Source organism: Perca fluviatilis, chromosome 17, assembly GCF_010015445.1.
Source record: "Perca fluviatilis chromosome 17, GENO_Pfluv_1.0, whole genome shotgun sequence".
Taxonomy (NCBI): Eukaryota; Metazoa; Chordata; class Actinopteri; order Perciformes; family Percidae; genus Perca; species Perca fluviatilis.
This window is the reverse complement of record NC_053128.1, coordinates 27,681,386-27,702,696: the sequence shown is the minus strand read 5'-3', so window position 1 is coordinate 27,702,696 and position 21,311 is coordinate 27,681,386. Positions and strand designations below refer to the sequence as shown.

Genomic DNA, 21,311 nt, shown 5'->3' with positions numbered 1-21,311 from the left:
CAGCCGAAAACCAGATGAGGTCAGTAGTTCTCAAAGAAGAGATTGAATTCACTTCACTGCAAATGTGTTGCAGATTTATGTTACTAAATTTAGGTGAATAGTCAGTTCCCATTTCTAGAATCAACATCAGAATGAATGTAATGAACTTATGCAGCTGTCAAATTTTCAAAGAACAAATGTCACCATGTCACCGGGTGATGATGGGGCCTTAAAAACTAACCACTAAAATATCCAGGGTGCCACATACGGATGTGTTATTAATGAATGACTGTCTGCCAAAACAACTTTATGTTTCAATATGTCAATGTGTTTACAAGTCGTTGCCGCTGCCCACAACAAAGTGGCCAAAAACCAATGAATACTGCTTTAATGTGAACATTGTTGGGTAGTGGCAGTCAAAGTAGTAACAGCAGTTTAGCTACTATTACTTAAAGTAGTACCAATATTAATGTAAGTATTTATAAAAGTCATGGTTTTCTGTAACTGAGTGTCTCTCTCTCTCTCATTCTTTTTTCTCTTTGCTGATCTTGCCCCAGTATCAGCCATTACTACAAAATAAAACAAACATTCTCTAAGGAAAAGTCTCCTCCTGCTTCCTTCTAACTGGCTGCCTGGGAAAATGCATTAAAAAAAAAACATAGGCTCTTCCGGCCTGCGTGCTGTATATTGGTTCGTCTGATTTGGCCTGATTTGACCTTGGACAGGCATTCATAAGGTACCACTGGGCCGAAAAAACATCTACAAGACATCCTTCATCCCCTCTGCAATAGCCATACTGAACAGCACAAAATGAACACCACAGTCAGCTGATAGCTGGTGAATGTCACTTTGTGACCGGAGCCTTGTCCAAAGACAATTATCTGTAACCCTTGTGTAACAGACAATAAAGTATTATCTTATCTTATTAAGAAGAACTATAAAGAGATAGCCAATCTTCTTGCTGATGGTCTTAATTGCGTATGTAAGCCATATAAAGGGATCAGTATTAAATGAAGACTGTTTCATGACCAGTTCAGAACTTGACCCAGTAGGCCTACATTGTTTTTTTCTTCTTCTAATCTTTACTTGACTTGTCTTGGACGTCTTATTCACGTCCTGCGTGGACAATAATGTGCACTTGTGTTTTCTTCTTTTGCCTTTTCTGTTTAATGGATTGCGTTTTAAGACTTTTATGACTCAATAACAAAATGAGATTTTTTTTTCCGCAGTACTACTGGTAGCAGTAGTGCCAGTAACGGCCCTGTTAAGGAAGCAGTATAAATACACTCACACACACACACTTGAGGACAATTGCAGGCCAAGTGCTGAGTCCTTCAGTGTCTGCTCAAACAAACCTGCTGTGTGAAATAAAACAGAGCGACACTCTCACAAAAGGGGAAACTGGTAGCAGAGCCCAAAATCAGTGCCAACAGGAAGGGGCACAGTGGAGGAATAACAGACTCAAGGGCCTCTCTTCTTTAAATTCTTTCATACATTTCAGGAGTGTGTGAAAACAGCTGACTCGGACTGCCAGCTGCTGCGCTCACAGCTGTCACTGGATTAATTCAGTCGAGTGGGTGGAAGGAAACGGATGATTGTGGATGACAAACATGATCAAACCGTTTACACTGTGATTTACAAACGTCAACTGGACATCTGGCAGTAAATCCAGCAATTTAAATGTCGGAAAATAGATTTCTTGTGTCTTAAAAATAAGAGAAGAGGAGTTCAAAGATGATGATGATGATCACCATGACAGAGTAGACATTCTTCCTCCGCGAGGTGTCTCTCCTCGTTCTCGCCCTCTCGGGCTCTTTCTACGGAAAGTAAAACTCAAAGCCTCTGGCCCCGAAACAGGCTTTCTGCTGCTCTCTTCAGATTGTCATTTGTCATGCGCCTAATCTGGAAGTCATCAAGCGCCGTGTTTAGTTTTGAGCGTGCTAGTGGAGGAAGGGAGCCCACAGGATTGTGCCAGAGGCTTTTCTGTAGTCCACATGGAGGGAGGAACATCTGGGGAGGGACCCGTCGCTTTAGTGATACCACACACACACACACACACACACACACACACACACACACACACACACACACACACACACACACACACACACACACACACACACACAGGTAGTGCACTAGTAATAGCGTTTGGTAGCTGGGGATGTGGGGAGTTTGTGGTTGCTCATTTCAAAGCACCTTCAATCAATAATTGTATAGTAACAATGTATCAAATAACAGTGTGAAACCAATATGACAATGTGAAAGGGGTCGAGGTAGTGCTGAATTATCCCCCAAATCTGCAGCTCCGCTCGGCATTACGGAGCTTCATAGTGAGTTTTAGGTTTGTTGTTAATCTTTCTAGCGCACAATCTCACTGTTTGGACCATTGTGCACGACCGGCTCAGCAGCAAACAGCAGACAGACACAGTTAGAGACTAGATGGTGAACATAGCGGAGCACCTAGCAGCTAAAGAGACCGATGTTTCCCTCAGGAGTTGGCAGAGACCAAAAACTGAGCTAAAAGAGAGAGAATATCGGACTTAAAGTGCTCATATTATGCTTTTTGGCTTTTCCCCTTTCCTTTATTGTGTTATATTAGCCTAGAAATCTAGACGCACCCTAGCGGCAGCAAATTTAATTTGTAGCCAGGGGGTCTAGGCACTCTCTGTTGACTTGCGAGCTGGAAAAACCAAAATCTGGTCAGGCCAATCATATTGTGTATAGAGTCGGTGGGCGGGGCTTATAGCTGCTGCTGCTGGGAACAGCGGTCTTCTGGAAGACTTGGAGTTCAGCTTTTCTTTGAGAAAAGATCAAAGAACGGCACTGAAGTCATTCTTAAAAAAGGAAGATGTGTTCATAGTTTTGCCGACTGGATACGGCAAAAGTTTAACCTATCAACTAGCTTCGCTACCTTCTTCGTTGCTCTGCCTGGTTGTAGCGCTATCCTATTACGTGCAGAGGTAATTTGAAAGACAACCGTTTATCCCGCCCCGGATTGAGCTCCGTCAATGGTGAGTTCCCAGACCCAACATCTGGATGTGGGTCTGGCTTGTCAGGCTAGTGTTATATATCTTTTTGTGCAAGTTATAGGTTTACAAAGTGGGGACTTACCATCTTCCAGAGAAAACTCTGTTCACAAACTGCTCCAAACAGCTCTATTGTAGTCCAGCCTTTACTTCAGAGACAAACGTGGTCACTTTGTAACACATGTTATAATGCTCGCCTAGCTGCCAGCGTGGCACGCCCTCATGCTCTGCGGCTGTGTCTCAAACCGCCTACTTGCACACTTCAAGCACTTAGTTTTAAGTATATAGTGTAGATAACGCAAAAAGTCAGAGCACTGAAAGTACCCGGATGACCCCCTAAAAACGGTCAAAAAGTTCAGTGTAGAACAATGGACACTACGCACACTAAATGGGCGCCATCTTGACTACGCAGCGGAAAGGGGAGGGACCAGGGTGTTGACCGGCAGCTGATTGGACGAACGCGTCACATGGGTCTGGCTTCTCCCGGATTTCACATAGATTTCACAACAGAGCATAATGGCGGCTCGTTCAGAATACGATCTCAAATTTTACAAAAATAGTTACCGGAAACGTGTTTCTGAAAAAATTTTAAGAGAGAAATAGGCCGTGCAGTTGCTGAATCTGTCTTCATATTCGACAGATCGACAAAGGTCAGTTTAAGAGATTTTCGTCAGATTTTCAGAGGTGGCGGGGCGAGCCGACCGCTCGTCATTTCCGGTAAGTGTTTTAACGTAAGTGTTCCGTTTGGGACGACACTAACCATCGAAAGTGGCCAGTACGGCAGGAAGTGGTCAGTGCACATTAGCAGTGTACTGACAGAAGTGTGCGGTTTGAGACACAGCCTGCTTCTGACCGGCTAGCAGTACTTACTGCGCATGTGTGACTCTCAACAAAGATGGAACAGAAGTGTGATGCCTCACTCTGTAGCTAAAACAGAGAGCTCAACACACAGGGTGAAAAGAGGAGCTGCAGCAAAGTAGCCTGGGTAAACCCACTTATGAAGTGAAATGTCGTTTGTTGTATAGACTAGGTGGGCACAAACACGACTCCAAATGAATGATAATGTTGCTCCATAACTACTGGATGTTTGAATAAGCAACTGTTTGCAATCAATTTCAAATCAATTCAAAAGATAATGATCCGTCAATACTGTATTTACAAACTGTTTCCCCCAAAAGTTCTGATGCCCGAACAATTGTACACCCTAGACATCTGACACGTAACAAGTGGCCCAAACTAGTTACAAACCAAACCGTTTGGCACCCACTGGTTTAATATTTAACAATACAATGTATATTCTAACCTTATTATATGCTTCTTTATGTAAATCTTCATTTGTAAAGCAACTAGTAACTACAGCAGCAGAATAATTGTAGAAGAAAGTACAATCTTTCCCTCTGAAATGGCCGAGAAGTAGCATTAAATGGAAATATTCAAGTAAAGGACAAATACATTCAAATTGTACTTAGGCACAGTACTTGAGTAAATGTACTTAGTTGAATATGAGGCAGACACATGCACACACACTCGCACGCACACACGCACACACACACACACAGTTCAGTTCTGCATCAGTGGAAAAACTGATCACCCGCTGGCTGGAAAAAACGTACCCACCCCCACCTCAAGGGCCAAACCGAGGTCTCAGCACCGAGCTGGCTGCTCCACTTGCTGCATCTCCACCCTCCTCTTATTCCTCCCTCCTTTCCTCTACTTCGCCACAGTGAGGCTTCCACTGGATAAAAACTGAAACCAAACCTTTTTTTTTCTCCCTTCTCTTTATTCTTTCGGTAGAACAGACACATGGGAACAGATAGGACACCATCTAGGACTCGGCAGACTCCCTGAAACCAGACATTACTAATAACAATAACAATACTTCATGTACTGCATGTGTCCTCAGCATTCATTGTCCATGTCTTTGTGCACAGATTCCAGGATGTCTGCTGAACGAGGACCAGGCACAGACCCTTCACAGGTCAGCTCTCCGCTCAGGCTAGGATTAAGCTGACTTCATTTCGGGAGAGGGGACAAACGAGAAGGCACCACAGAGCTTTCCTCTGCACGTCCTCGCGCAGTCTGGGTTGAGATCCATTTTCCATCGATACATTTCAAGGGTCTGCAAACACATTAAATCATTCAAATGACATGTACATTCTGTAAGCTTTAAAAAAGGACATCCGCTCCGAGCGGAAGCCATTTTGTTCTGTGAGTAGTTTATTCTGACTGAGTAGTGGTTCCCTTGTTGAGTTTATACTCACACGTGGCAAACAGTTAACAGATCCAGGTTTAGCTGGTTGTAGTCTGGTGACAAAAACACCAGTGTTTTTAAGGCAAGAGTGACATCATCAGCCCAGCCTGGATCAAGCCGACCGATCATTCTGCGATCATCATAACTATGTACAAAATATATATAATCACACTTATTTACAGAACAGGTGGCGACAGACAAAGCCTCTCTGGGCGTCCACATTGTGAAAGGTGAATACAATAACAGACACAGCACCTCTCGTTGCTGAAAGACAAAGACAAACACTGAGAAAAAAACTTGGCACTTGTAGATTTCTCCCACATGAACACAAAACAGCGACAGACAAACAGTCAGTTTTAGTGGTAAACAACGCAGGGGCCTCCATTTCACAGGCCAGTCTTATGAGAAAAGACAGAAGGCAGGTCTTCTTCTTCTTCTTCTTTTCCCAACAGGACAAAAGTATCTGGGCCTCAGAGGAGGCAGATGAGGCTTTTCCCTTCCTCGATCTCCTCCTGGACCTTGTCGCTGGAGGTGGCGATCTCGGCCTGTGCGGAGAAGACAGCGCAGATGAAGGTGAGCACGGTGCCGCCCATGGCGGTGTAGAAGGCCCAGCCCATGGAGCAGAGCCCGGCCCGGTACGGAGCCGCGTCGGGACCGCAGTACAGCTGGACCTTGTCTGAACCCCAGCCAGCGGGGTACAGCATCAGACCCAGGATCAGGAACAGACCTGCGAGAAGGGGAAACGAACGGAAGGAACGTCGTTAACTAATGGTAGTTTATTAAAAAACAATATACATAGCAATATGAGTGTGCCGTACAACACGGTGGAGAGCATATAGTTCATTCTTGACCTTAGATTTGACAATGAAATCTGTACTCGATATCCACTAACTGGCTTTTTTCTACAGTATAGACATCAAACGCCATTAAAATAAAGGTTAGACCGCAAAACCTCTCAATGAAATTTTGTCCAACAACAACCTGAGATTTTAGGAAACCTACATTTCTACTTTTACAGTATTATGTGTTTCAGATTCCTAGTAAATTATGCATTTCTTCTGATTATAAGGAAGGAAGTAATTTCTTTAGTTAATACAGCACTTTCACATCCAGACTGTGAAGATCGGACAGAAGCAGTATGTTAATGTTATTATTTGGAGTGGATCCGAATCATGGGGCAGATACACAAATTATTTTATACCTTTGTCAACATTGCAAGATAGGGCATTCGGAATAATTGGCAAAATGAGGTCCCGACCAGGGAAATTCACATTGCAATAATGTTGTGGGATAGAGCATGCCTTGGCAGGGGTCTGCTAGGGGTGTGCAAAAAAAAAAAAAAAAAAAAAAAAAAGCTCTACCGATTCATAGAATTCAAAATCGATTCATATTTTTTTTATTCAAAAAAAATATTAAATTATGCATTTCTTCTGATTATAAGGAAAGGAAACAAGCAAGTCATTTCTTTAGTTAGCTTCTCAACACAGCACTTTCACATCCAGACTGTGAAGATCGGACAGAAGCAGTACGTTAATGTTATTTTTTTCCAAAGTGATTTAAGGCTGAGAGTAGCCTTCACATTAACGCAGACTACCTTCATCTTTCTCTGAACCACTGTCTGATTCAACAACTGACAAACATCACCATCTTCAAGCAAAAAAAAAAAAAAAACCCACAGTGCATCAAATGGGCTTTAGTTTGTGAGGGATGACTGCAGCAAATTATCTTTGTGACCGCCAACATTCTCCAGTACGAAAACATTTCCTGCCTTCAGTGCCATCATGGCATCCAAAAGCATCCCATCAGGACCCAAAGAAATGTTACGCCAGGCAGAAATGATTTCCTGACGACCGAAGACTGAAGATAATCACAGCAAGGTCTCCGTTACGCCAACTGCCAAGGCAGGAAAGGGAGACCTAAACCTGAATCTTGACACACATGCCTGTCAGGTCAGTGCACACAACAGAGAGCTGAGAACAACAGGAAAGAGGCGGCCGGAGGGCTTTCCCGCCTGCCGCACTCTGAACCTCCGGCGTCCTGTGTCTTGGTGGAAGGACGGAGTCACTTCCTGTCTCACTGTGACCTACTTCTCTACTTCTGTGACTTGGCTTCAACACCTAATACCACTCCTGACACACACTGATCTTCAACTGGTCAGCAGGCCGGACAACGGGGTCTGCCACCAATCAACGCTCAGGAGGAAACGTTTACAATAATGCAATTACAGACAAATGAACCAGACGGGAATTTCAGCTCTCCTTCGACGAGCAGGTCTTGGCGCTTTGCCCCCTAAAAACAAAATGTGGAGGTGAAACTGTCTCGCTCTACTAATCTCCCTTTCCCTCTCTCTGCTTCCTTTCTTTCTCCTCCCATTCTCTCTCTCTCCCTCTTAAAGCACCCAATATCGTATTAAACAAGGAAATGAAAACTAGGTCATAAATTCTTTCCACATGTTGCTGCATCGCCCTGACGTCCAGACCGGCTCCAGTGATGGATTGAAGGTATGGTTCTAATTCTCAACCCCACCCCTCCTAAAGACCTACCCCCCCCCCACACACACACACACACACAGACACACACACACACACACATGCTCCCCCCCCACATGCTGGACCTTCTAACCTAATATCCCACAGCACTCCACCCCTCGCAGCCTCACTATTCCCTCTGCACTGGCTCTTGTCTCTGTTAACTTTCAAGCTGTCAATTCTCCACCATCAATCCATGTCTGATAGCTGCCTCCCTGACACCACCACCAACCCCCCCCCCCAAACCTCTTCTCCCACAGCCTCTACCCTGTAATACAGCACAGCAGGTCTGCGCTCAGCTCCAAGAAATCTGGCCGCCCTTCTCCTTTCCAGGAAAAAAGAAGAGCTGGGATCCACACAAAGAAAATAATGAGAAGAGACAGCGAGAGGGCAGAGGGAATTACTGGCAACTATTTTCTCTATTTATCAATTATTGTTTGGTCTGTTAAACAGTGAAAAATGCTCATCACTTTTCATTTCTTACAGCCCAAAGACGATGTCTTTGAATGTCTTGTTTTGTCCAACCAACAATCCAAAACCCAAAAGATATTGAATTACCTATAACATTTAGATAAGGAAAAGCAGTACATATTTTCATTAAAGAAGCTGAAGATAGGGCTGGGAAAGATGACGATATACATCATCAAAACGATATATATATATATATATATATATATATATATATATATATATATATATATATATATATATATATATATATTATATTTTTACATCCGCCAAGGAGGTTTTGTTTTCGGTTGGTTGTTTGTTCGTTCAGCTGTCAGCAGGATTATGGAAAAACTACTGTCCCGATTTTTTTTAGGAAACTTAGTGGAAGCATGTAGCATGGGCTAAGGAAGAACCCATTACATTTTGGAGTGGATCCGAATCATGGGGCAGATACACAAATTATTTTATACTTACGTTAACATTGCAAGATAGGGCATTCAGAATGATTGGAAAAATGAGTTCCCGACCAGGAAAATTCACATTGCAATAACATTGTGAGCTAGAGCATGCCAGCAGCTGAACTCCGTTGCAGCAATATTTACTACTACTTACTAAATCCTAATCTTCATAAAGGTTACAGAGTTCAGTTATAGAGAGGTTTTGATTCAAATTTATGGTCTTTGCAGAGGCAGTAATTTGTGGTGCTGTTGTACGGTCTTATGCAAGTGTTTTTCATATTTTGTGCATCCTAAAAAAAAGCTCAGAGGCGGTGCATTAGTTTCAGCCAGGCGTGGTTAATGAACTGTCAACTGAGAGCATCATGTTGAAATGAGTCGGCCTGTAATTGTGAGCCTGTTAGCATGGTTAGCTTGTAGCTCAAAGCACTTCTTTAATGTGGCTGTAGATTCTTCTTGTCAGACCTCATAATATTTGTTCTTAGAGCCGCATTTATTGAATTTTGTGGCCAGTTTGGGGGTTAGTGCAACAATCCGTAAACACGGCACTCAATGTTGACATGGCAGACGCGCATTTACACATCCTCCAACAGCTACAAATCAACATTAGCATTCATTTTGTTTGTGTCCACGTGATGAATGTGTCACAGACTGGGAGACAATGAGAAGTGGCTGGCATTTATAACCTTGGTGTCTAACCAGGTGCCACCAAATTAGGATAACGACCCTCCCTGACTGCAGCCTCCTTAAGGAGAAGACAAGTTAGTCAAGTGAAGGGAGAAAGTAAGGTAACAAATTAGTACTTTTACTTTGATACTTTAAGTACATGTTGCTGATAATACTTCTGTATTTTTACTTATGTAACATTTGAATTTTTAGACTTAGGTATTCCTAATTTTACTAGCACTTCTTCCACCATTGTAGCCTACTTAATTAAACACATGCTGACAAGTACAAGCTGACCTCTGAACACAAATAACCGATTCAAAACGAACAGAGAATACCTCATTGTAGGTGTTTTTTTTTCAGTTGTAGAAAGTTCTGACATTAACTTGAATTTAAGCATCAGTTGAGACTTTAACTCTGAGATTTAAAGCTGACTGTTGAGATCTCAGGTTAAGAGATTATACTGTAAGCTTTAAATCAGCAACAACTTTTTTGATAAGTTGCGACTAACAAAAGTAAAACAGTTGTGTATTTTAGACATGTATCAAACAGCATCATTCATTTGGAGTAGTGTTTGTTTCCACCCAATGAATGTACAGTAAGTCCAATATTCAATATTTAATTCAAGTCCAATCTTTTTTTAGCTCTGTTTTTGGTCTCTACCAAAGCCTGGAGGGAAAAATCTGTGTTTTTAGCTGCTAAATGCTCCATTATGTTCACCAGCTAGTCTCTTACTGTGTCTGTCTGCTGTTTGGTGCTGGGCAGTCAGTGTACACATGGTTTATTGGAGTTTATTTGCTTAAAACAGCTGGAGGCAGCTGCTGGAAAGGTGTTTGATGAAGGCTTCCCAATTGAAGAAGTAATGATTTATTGGTTGCTACCTACTGTAAAATTACAGATATACTGTATATGACCGTAAATTCTGCCGTGTAAAACACAAACAATTCTTTTCTTAATATTGCATGTTTGCTCTTCATCAGGTTAGCTATTGTGAACCAGCCACACCTCCACTGTAAACACAGATATCCGGTAAGAGCTATCACATGGGTATCACATTTCTTATCAGTTCTTTACTCTTTTGCGTAACACATGCTATCTTATGTCAGAATTATCACAACACAGTAATGCTGCCGCAGTTTTATTTCCCTCAGTTCTTCCAGCCTCGGGGTGAGTCACGGTCAACGGTTAAACCTGTGATGAGGTCTGTGACTCACGGCTGGAGAGAAGGTTTAATGGCAGGTTATAAAAGCACTCAACACTGAATTGGGAGACAGTTTTACTGCTGAGTTTGTTTGGCGTCTTGTCTCTAATCCCATTTGGCTGAAGTTCGACGCGAGTGACGATGAGTGAGGCCGGCGTTTTAATGAACGTACAGAAAATTCACTTACAGGTAGTCTGCAAGAAGTCTTTAGGGGGCCTGCAGGATACAAAGTGTACCCGACTGACCCTCAACAGAGGACCGTCTGTTTTAGCCATTCGATTACATAAAGCGAAAGGCAATGGATTTACCTTCAGCTGAAATCTTAAAACCACCTGAAAGTGAGTCAGTTTAATGGCATCTGAGACACTGTGGCCAGCAGAAAGTGTGTCATAGGGGACAAAAGAGTAAAAAGTAGATATCAGTGATATCAGTGTATGTGGAGCTTAGGTTAATGGGCTTTGGAGACTCCAGTGCAATGACGTGACCATCTCTGGCAACGGCATCACAATCTTCCCATCTGAGGTCAATCACTTCCCCAAACATCTGCAGTCTGGCTTCAGTTTTCTCATTACCGGCAGGTCGGCACGAATAGTGGAAAGAGTGATTAGCAGAGAGTCTGTGTGGTGTAGTGCTGCCGCTGGATATCAGTGAGAGTGATATTATTTACAGGCCTGATGAAAAGACACGTTGAAGACTTTCATGCACGCTGACTGACTGATTGATGTTGGAAAAAAAGGTGAACACTGTTCGATGTCAGGTTCTGGGTCTTATCTCTTGCTGCGGTTGGAATGAGTAAAAGGTTATTGACCTTTAGCTCCACAGGCCCCGAAGGAAAGCCTCCTGCCTCCCCAGTCTTTGTTTGAAGCTCCTCTCGCTCCCTTTCCTCTTCCGCATCCTTATCCTCTCCACAACGAGGAGACTCAGCGCTGCATTTCCACACTTTCATTACTTTAGCCAAACTCCCAGTGCTTATATATAGATTGTAAATATAAACCGAGAGATTTATAGGTTATGTAACACAGTTTTTGGTTGGCGTATTGGTGTGGCTATGACTATTTCTAAAAACTTGACAATTGACCGTTTGCTAAATGTTTCTAATAACATTGGGATTTCTCTCCAGTGAGAACTACACTCAGTACTCGGTTAAGATTTGATTTTTAAACCAAAAACACAAGAACAAAAGTTATGGATTATACAGTATTTTTTTTTTTTTTCTTTTGGGAAATCTGCCACGGTTACCACAGAATGCTTAAGCTTGACAGATGTAGCATGGGGTGGCATAGCAAATGGTCAAACTTGTACTTAGAGGGATACTCCACCAAAACTCTGTTGAGTATTAATTATTTATCGCTTGTAGGCTTGGAAGGTGGCTCTGAAGTTAAGGATTGCTTGAAACAAAGAGCTACTCTGTTTGGATTCACACAGTTACAATGGATCCCAAAATAAACCCAGAGTCACAGCAAGTAAAAAACACTCCTGCAGCACAAATCACTCTCTGCTGTACGTTCAATATGTTCAGAGCACACATAGTTTCTCCATGTCTAGCTAAATACAATACTTTCTTGTCACACTAGCCTGCCTCTTCATAGCTCAGAAGCTAAACCAAAAGTAGCATATTCAGCGATATTTTGGAAAAACAGTTTGTAGAAATAATATAAAAATCCAATATTGCCTTTAAGGTAGTCTTGAACTGCCAGACCTTCCTCCACAGCGCTGTGGAGGAGGGTTTGGCGAGTCCACACAGCATTCCGGGATGGGAAAAAAACGTGCTCTGGTTTATTGGCATTTCTTTAAACCAATCACAATCGTCAGACGGAGCAACGGTGCCTCTGCAAAATAGCCTCGGGAAGGAACTTGTTTTGGTGGAACATGTGTACGTTCAAAAGGTTGTTTTAGTCGTTCAAGAGAAAACTCTGATTCGACAGATAGTCTAGCTAGCAGTCTGGATTTACCCTGCAGAGATCTGAGGAGCCGTTAACCATAGTCCTCATAAATCCACCAGAGTTTAAAATGTCAACACAAAGAAAGCGAAAGGTGTGGGACATCCGGCCGAAAATAAGGGCCATCCGGCGGAACTTCCGATCAGATATGTGAAGAAAATGTCACGTAATAAAGGAAATAACATCCATTGTGTCCTTTCACATTGAGCTGTTAAAGGCTTATGGAGTCAAGCGAGCCTTCCAGTAGCCATTCATGATTCACTATGGATTTAAGCGTGCTCTCAGGTCAGCAGGCCTTGCGCAGAGCTGGGTTTACTGCTCGGCATGTCCTTCACCACACACCCACCTCTTTTTGTTTGGGCCTGCACCAAATAAACAACTGTGGGGGAGGACAGCCATAATCACCACAGAGCTGAGAGCTACAGTCTGTGAAAGAAAGAGGAGGTTCAGCTAACATGATCTCATGGCCTCCTCCCTTCCATAACTCACCACGCTGAGTCAAAGTGGCCCAAGCTTTGGCCTCGGACACACAACCATTGGATACACACCCTTCAAACACAAATAAGAGATACGCATGCACGTTCAATTTGGTTTTTTTAGGCCAATCAAGATTCAGAAAAGCTCCAGCTGACTGGTAGAAAGTAAACATTTGGGTGACAGTTGCTCTGAGGGTGGAAACAAGCCACCATGTGTTTCAAACTTCTGCCCGCTTGGGGTAAAAGTTCACAGAGGCTCCACAAGAATCAAACACACAGTTCTAGCGGTGGGAGTTGTGGTGCCCATAATGACTGTGTTCAGCTGAAAGTAGAACTGTACCTTGATGAACGGTGGAGGCCACAGGAATGAAGAGGAACAATTAAAGGTTAGCTTTAAGATCCTTCAGTTCTTTTTAGATCAGTACAGTCAGTGTGCAAAAACACATGCACATCTTTCTCGTCTAGGTGTACACAGGGAATTGTGAAGTATATCAAGGAGTAAAGTACTTAGCAAAATAGTATTGAAATATGTTTGCGTCTTGCTTGGAGGTCTGTATTGACACGGTGGTTGTAGCCACACCCACAAGTGGGACTAAAGTAGGTTGTGTTAGAAAATAACTAGTTTGTACAATGTGTTGTTCGACCAAGTCAGACATAAAAGTGTTTAGAGACACAATAATTGTTTAAATATGTCTCTCCTCGAGGACATTCGTGGAGTTGCATTGTGTCGTACACATGGAAAGTGACTAAACTAATTGTGTAAAGAAGTAAAAAACAGTAACATACCATTTCAATCATGACGTAAAGTGAGTGAGGATGTCGAAATTGACGGTTTGGAAAGTTACAGAAATTGTCAAACATTGGAAAGGCAGGAGTGGAGGGAGTTTCTGAAGCTGTTTGACCATCCGACAAACACTTCTGATGAAGTATACTGAAGCCCCAAGACTATTTGTTCAATGACACACACCTGAGTTTGTTTAATCCCTCTGTACCTGAAGAAGAGCTACACTGATCTCTAATGTAACAAAAAAGAAGATTTACAGGGAGACTTTAACTGTTTTGTAAGTCTTTGGCAGGCAGTAATCATTCTTAAGATCGGTGGTATGCACCAAATAATTAAAATATGTGTCATGTGCACATCTCACCTGCGATCCCTTGCAGCAGTCCACACACGTTGAAGATGCTCTTCTTCATGATGCTCTGGAAGCACATGGTGAAGACCGAGATGAACGCCACAGCACACAGCAGCAGGATCCCTGCCGCCAGGAAGATAGAAGTTGCCTGCCAGAACCCGCTGGCAATCTCCCCAAAGTGTATCGCGTACGGTCCGCACAGTATTCCACGCTTAAGGTGGGGCAGTTTTATACAGCGGCCGTAGATGCCTAAAGTGGGCCTGTAGGCCTCTCCGGCTGCGGTGGCCCCATGGGGGCCGAAGACAGCATCAGGTGTGCGGGGGAATCCCACCAGCCAGTCAGTGCTCATGAAGGCGATGAGCTCTCCGAAAGCGGTCACAATACTCAGCAGAGTCCACAGCATGGAGCGGCAGGTGACAATGACATGGCACATTCTGACGGTGGCTGGAGTCTCTCTCTGCTCAGATTTCAACGCTGCTGAGAGGTGGACAGGTAGAGCGTGAGGCCCTCGAAAGGCCGAGAGCCGGTGGTTGGGATTCTTCTCCGGCGGAGATATGAGAGCAAGTGAACACTTCTCGGGAAGGAGTGGACGACAGCGCTGTACAGACAAGGTTCTGGTCAATGATTCACAGTCTGCTGCTTCCCCCTTTTTCTCTCTGCTCCTTTCACTTCTTATCTTCTTCCGGTGTCGTTTCAGCACAGCTGTTCTTCCTCCTCCTTGAACTCACCCTCCTTTGGTCGACTCGGTCTTCAGGCTCTTATTCTGTCTGGTTTTCGGTGTCTACATTGTATTGAAGTTGTGTTCCCTGAGCCAGCCCGCTGGCGTCACATCAGACACACCTAAGAGATAAAACAGAGACACAGGACAACAGAGTGAGTGCTTTTAATTGCAAGTATAAAATGTAATTGCATGTATAAAAAAAAAAGCTGAGTATTTTTATGTATTTATTTGAGGAAGTGCAACTCTCCTGTTTCTGCTTATCTTATTTGGAAAAGCAGAATGAGGAAAGTGTGGAGGAGGAGCAGAGAGAGGAGGAAGGGAGGCTTCTGGTGTAGATCTTTATGAGAGGGTTAATGAGTTGTTCATGATACGTGTTCATTTGAAGTGGGCCTCTTCTGTTTTCAGTGTGTTTATGTTCAAGGATTTGTAATCAGGGCACTTGTCGTGGTTCTGTAATCCCAGTGGATCTTCGTGACTCAGATTGTAAAGATGAAATCTGGAAAACTATTCATGTTTTGGAGGTGGAGATGGGAGGGTTAAAATAGACGTGGAAACGGCGGGATGAGAAGCGGAAGCAGACGGAGAGAAAAACAAGCCGGAGGCCTCTCATCAAGCAGCCCACAGAGCTGACCCGGGGTCAGCCAACGGTTGATAACACAACGGCCGTCCGGCTGTCCCAGGGCCGCTGATAACCTCAGTGACATCAACCCTGGCCTGCAGCACTGCTGAGTCAGTGACACTACAGCACAATGAGGAAGCTGCAAACAGTGTCAGTTCATAAAAAAAAGACACATCTTCCACCAAGACATACACAACTAACACAAGTACAGCCAAATCTGTCAGAAAACACAATCTCTTGCTACATTTTGTTATAAAAGTGAACATTGCTCCTGTTTAGCGCTGACTGTGATCCTGCAACTGGTGTCAAGAAAGACTTTGTTCAAGTTTGAATGAGTAGTGAAGCCTTCATGGCCAAACAGTCATAAACAAAGAGTGACACTTAAAGGAACTCAAACCTCCTTCAGAAGTGATACCTAGGAAATGTAGTGCAACAAGACTAATGAGTCTACAGCCATGCTAGCAGCTCTGTGAGGCTGTCCTTAGGCACAGCGGTGCTTTGAGCTAAATGCTAACGAACTGTTCGATATTTTGGAAAACATGCTCAATTGCTTTCTTGCTAAGGAGTTATGCCACGTTCACATCATATCATTTAAAAGGTCCCATGACATGGTGCTCTTTGGATGCTTTTATATAGAGACCTTAGTGGTCCCCTAATACTGTATCTGAAGTTTCTTTCCCGAAATTCAGCCTTGGTACAGCCACTAGAGCCAGTCCCACATGAGCTTTCCTTAGGATGTGCCGTGTCTGTAGCTACTGAGGAGGAGAGGGGGGGGCAAGGTGGAGGGTGGGGGTGTGGCCTTGACCAACTACCACTTTGCTCGTTTGAAAGCCATGATGCATAAATTTCATGCCATGGGACCTTTAAATAATTACATACAACCGAATCGGAAAAAACATTAGCCATTAGCGTAGAACAGCTAGCCTGGCTTTCTCAAAACTTTTCCTGCCAACAGTTATGTTAAGTATTTTTTAACTTTGGAGAGAGCTAGGCTAGTTGTTTCTCCCTGCTCCAAGTCTTTATACTAAGCTAGGCTAACTCTCAACAAATGTGTGTTTCCCAAAATGTCAAACTAGCCCTTTTAAAGGGTGGATTAGTTATCTTCTTGACTAACCATATGCTACGAAGGGTCCAGTCGTAACAAACGTAAATGTCTCTGACGGAATTCTAAACTGGCCTAGTTACTAATACAATAATGACATCTGAATTAGGGGCCTCATTTTAAAACCTTGTATGAGGTTTTTCTTAAATGAAGTGACTCAGGTTACATAATTGCATTAAAAAAGATGCTTTTTCTGGTGAGGATTCCAGTAAACAGACAATAAAGACCATTTTCATCATCTCTGACTTAAGCCATTAGGTCTTTTAATCTTTTAAACTTCTATTTAACTTATGGAAAGTTTGAGATCTTATCTATGACAGACATTAACAAATATGAGCACATACATTAAAACACAGACATTGGATTACCTTACAGGCCTTTGTGCTCATGTTATTAATACAGTTCTGGGCCAAAGCTGACAGTTGTTTCTTTTCTTTGAGTTTTTTTCCTCCCCTGCCTCCTGGGAGTCTGTTAGTCATTCTCCAACCAGTGTTTGGCAAAGCAGCAGAGGGATCTGGGGGCCGCTATTGACACGTGTGCTGCCCGCACTGCGAGGTTTCCATCGCTCAGCCCCCACGGTGTGCCCTTACAGCGAGGGTTGCGGGCCGCGGCCATCCCTTGTGGTCGCATCCCAGCGAGTGTGTGAGTGTGCAAGAGCATTACACAAACTTTGATCTTTGTCATCCTGTTGAGATATCAACAACAGTTCTTTTTTTCCACCCTTTCTTCGAGGAAAATGACCCAGCTCTGTGGTCTGTTACAGTACAGGGCTTGTGTGTGTGTGTGTGTGTGTGTGTGAGCTAACATTGAGTATGTTTGGACTGTGTAAAGCAGATGAGATCATAAGAACAGGCACAGACAGCCGCCTCTGTGGATTTTGACCAAAATTAATTCTATGAATCACAAGAGTGCTCGTTGCCTCACCATGAACAGATGCAGGAACAGATGCAGAGTTTGCAGACTCACATTCACGAGCTGGACGTTTTGAAAAACTTCCCACCCCCTCGCACAAAAAGACCGTTGAAGCTCGAGTCCCAGAGGTCCTCTGACGAGACTCATGTTTGACGTTAGGATTTAAGACCAACGGGCAGTCCAGAGTTTTAGGGTCAAACATTTGCTGGCCAGTTGCGAAGGACTAATTCCTCACTGACAGGAATATTGTTGGAGCTAAAACAATTCGAACCAGCTGGGGAGATACGGAGCTTTGAAGACCTGGACACTTAACCTTTGACCTTTCTTGGTTGGCATCATGTGCCTGTTGGTTACACAGTAACTACTAGTGGTTCTAAATTTGTCTAAAGCTGCCCTTTTGAAAGTGGGTTAGTAGATCTAAAACAAAGTCTAAGACAGATCTGGTTCTATTAATGTACCTGGTATTTTTCACAACAGAGCCCAGACGTCTGCACGCTGTTCCCAGACAGACAGATATGAGCAGTTATCGCAAACAGAAGTTTCCCAAGATAGACAGAAGCACGGTACTCCATATATGTGAGGCTCGAGGTGGATTTATGATGTCCTTTATACTCCCTGAGTAACCAGGCGGGAGACCCAGGATTATTTGAGGCTCGGTTTACACGCACAGAAGAGTTTACAAGCTTCAGACAGCACCCACCACCCCAATGACCCCCCAACCCTAATCCCCATGCGTGCACACACTTACAAGACTCCCTGCCATATGACACATGCTCCCCCCAAGTGAAGGGAACTTCTCCACAGTTGGACATCAGTTTCCCTGCAGCCTTAACTAATGGAGAGGCTCAAAATGATATTCAGGATTAACTAATGATCAGTGGGATGTTAAAGATGCCTGATCGGTTACGGCGGAACACCATTAACATTCACACTAAATTAAACAAGACTATGGGCCTGCTCAAAATGGCATACCAACATACTATTCATACTAATATGGTGTGAAATTGAATATGTAGTGCAGTCCAAGTGCATATTATGTGGATTTTGTGTATGCGAGAAATACCAGGATGTATGCTACATTAGCAAGAATTTCTGAGTTTGAGACATGAGCTTACTGTACTGGACATACTCAACTGTCCCAAAATGCATTGCAGCTCTTCAGACTATCCAATGGTAGACCGGAGGCAGACGGTTAAAAAAAATTAACCGTTGGCTAAAATGATTATGAATGATGGCAAGTGAAAATGTGGGCGCTCACATACTGTATATATTGTTCTGTAGAATGCCATTACTTCTGCAGGTATTTGGTCATAAACTAAAGTATTCAAAGTTTGAAAATTGGGTCTGATGAAAAGTCAGGGGATCACCAAAGTTATTACAATTCACCCTGAGGGCAACATGAATGTTTGTACTTAATTTCACGGCAATGTAGCCAATAGTTAACCTAGTGGTGGTGCTGGAGGAAAGTCATGGGATCGCCAAAGTCATTAGGCCTCATCATCTGGGGATCTTGAATGTCTGTGTCTGGGGACCATAGTTCTTGAGATATTACAATCTTGACCAAAGAGGTGAACCAAACCACTATTCGGCCAACACTGCCATCCCTGCTGCTGCTAATACAACTCCTGTTCAAAGCGTCCACTCAGCCTTTCTCTTATCACAGCAACAAAACAGCAGGAAACGCCTTTTCACGCTGCCACAGACCGGAAACAATCTACATATCTATGGACATGCCACAACCAGAGTGACGCGTCACCATGGAGAGTGTTTGTTTAGAGCTGGATGAGGGGTTTAGGGAGGGTTTATGTAGGGTCTACATGCTGAAGATAAGCTTTTAAGCATACCATTCTGTTAAATATTATCCAATGACAAACTCAGAAGTATGCAGCTTCTATTTTTTTGGGATTCCCTTGCATGTCCAGCCCATACCTCTCATGTCTTATAGGACCCAACGGCAAACCAATTTTAAAACAAAGGGAGCACTCATAATCTGCGAAGATCTGTTTGAATGGGAAGCCCCTGCAGCTACTGAAAGGGAATGCAGGAGATGATTGGTCACGGAGGACCCCTGACATACTCTCACTTTCTTGTCCCATAACATGGTAAAATGTCAAATACAGCAAAACCAATAGTAAAAGTTCTTCTTGCTTTGGGCATCCATCTGGTTTTGTATTATTTCATAGCTATATTTCATAGTCAGGTTTTCCTTGCACTGTTGTACATTTGCTCAGCATCCTGGAGCTTGTGATTCAGACCTACATAATATACATAATATTTACATCCTATGTCCTATATCCTATGACATCAGCCAGGAACCCAGCTGACAGTTCATATGAATGAGTGACTCAAGTGTTCACCCCTCAGTAGGTTAAATGGAGGAAATTAGTGCGGGATAAGTAAGAAAAATAAGACCAACCTGTCTCCATTGGTCTGTGGATAGTCCAGCTCTCCTGGAGATGTGGCTTCTCTGGCCTGACTCTTCTCCTCTGCTCACACACTTTTAATGCTGCTCTCTTTCTCTCAGACTCCTGACTCCCGAACCCTCCCCACGTCCCTCCTCCCTGGACCGCCACGTCTCCTCTGATTGGCTGGCCCTGACACTGGAGCCACACTTCTTGAGAGAGTCCACATGGTGGCCATATTTCAGCGCTGAATCTGGGTTAGAATAACAGGAGCTGGAGCTGCAGAGGGTCTCTCCTCTTTCTCAGTTTCTCTCACCTTCTCGCTCTGTTTTCATTGCTCTCTGCACACTTTCAATCAGCCAAGGCCAACATCTTATTATCAGCCCAAATGAGAATTAGATTTTCACTTCCTTTACAAAAAACATGTTAACCTCAAGTACACACCATTAAGTATCCTCCTGTGAATAAGTATACTGGTGGTATACTTGCAAGTGGACTAGTTTATTACTTTAAGACTAAATTGGTTTACATAAGTGTACTTAAAAGAGCAAAAGTGCACTTCATGCTATAGAACTATACCTTTAACAACTATCTAGCAGTGGTGGTCGTGGAAAGTAACATTTACTCAAGTACTGTTAAACGTGCACACTAATAACCAATACATGAACCACAACACACATCCTATTCCATCCTTCATCAGTCATTAATAAATATGTAAAAGATTAGATAGCTGCCTGGATGCCCACTAACTGATAGAGCAGATGGTTCACTGTCTGACTAATGGATTACCTTTCTGGCTCATGGGAGCAAAGTGTCTCAGGATTGCTTACAAAAAGCACTGGGATGGAATCAGCCAACAGTCAGCTAGAGCGTTCATCTGACTGTTGTATTCCCTCACAGAGGAGAGACAAATGAGTTCCATATGAGGACGGAAAAAGGGGCCGGCTTAAACAGGAAGAGAAACCGATAGGCCGAAGCACTTGAGGGCAGCGTGGAAAGCCTGAGGAAGAAGCCTTTCTTATCAGTTTGAATGGAAGTTCAGCCGTAACAGTTTCCTTTCAGCCCAGATGCATATATCCTGAACCTAATTAAATCTCTCCTTTGACCCATTTTCACTAAATCCTGTTGACTCATCCTCACCCCGTCGTTGTGAATTGGATGGGAAGAGGTTAATGGGCTTTTTTTTAAGCCACACTAAAATGTCCAGAATATCACAAAAATTCCTTTTCTCAGGAAAACAACAACTGACCATTGGCTAAGCCCTTAGGTACTGTTCTCGCAGCGCACATTTACAGTTTAACTGTGAACTTGAAATTATTTAGCCGGGCATGCTTAGGTTTGCAGCTTACATAGGGGCAGATGACCACACACACACGGTTTATTCCAATCCTTACACTTTTGCCCTTTCTTGGTTTTGGAAAGGTTATAAAAAAAGATCAAGTAGGTCTAT

General features: G+C 43.3%; 1 protein-coding gene across 4 annotated transcripts in view; it reads right to left on the bottom strand.

Moving 5' to 3' along the window:
- Positions 1 to 4,764: 4,764 nt before the first annotated feature.
- The window catches only part of lhfpl2a (LHFPL tetraspan subfamily member 2a), a 41,397-nt gene continuing 24,850 nt past the window's right edge, over positions 4,765 to 21,311 (bottom strand). For 2 of the 4 annotated variants that reach the window (XM_039780750.1, XM_039780752.1), the window contains 2 exons: positions 14,118 to 14,945; positions 4,765 to 5,983 (listed from right to left, as the gene is read on the bottom strand). In XM_039780750.1, coding sequence (XP_039636684.1) covers positions 5,727 to 5,983; positions 14,118 to 14,538 — 678 coding nt within the window. In that variant the 5' untranslated portion in view covers positions 14,539 to 14,945 and the 3' untranslated portion in view covers positions 4,765 to 5,726. Of the gene's footprint in view, positions 5,984 to 14,117; positions 14,946 to 19,875; positions 19,999 to 21,311 lie in introns of those variants that run through there. The other 2 variants (XR_005636773.1, XM_039780751.1) reach the window with 2 other exon arrangements.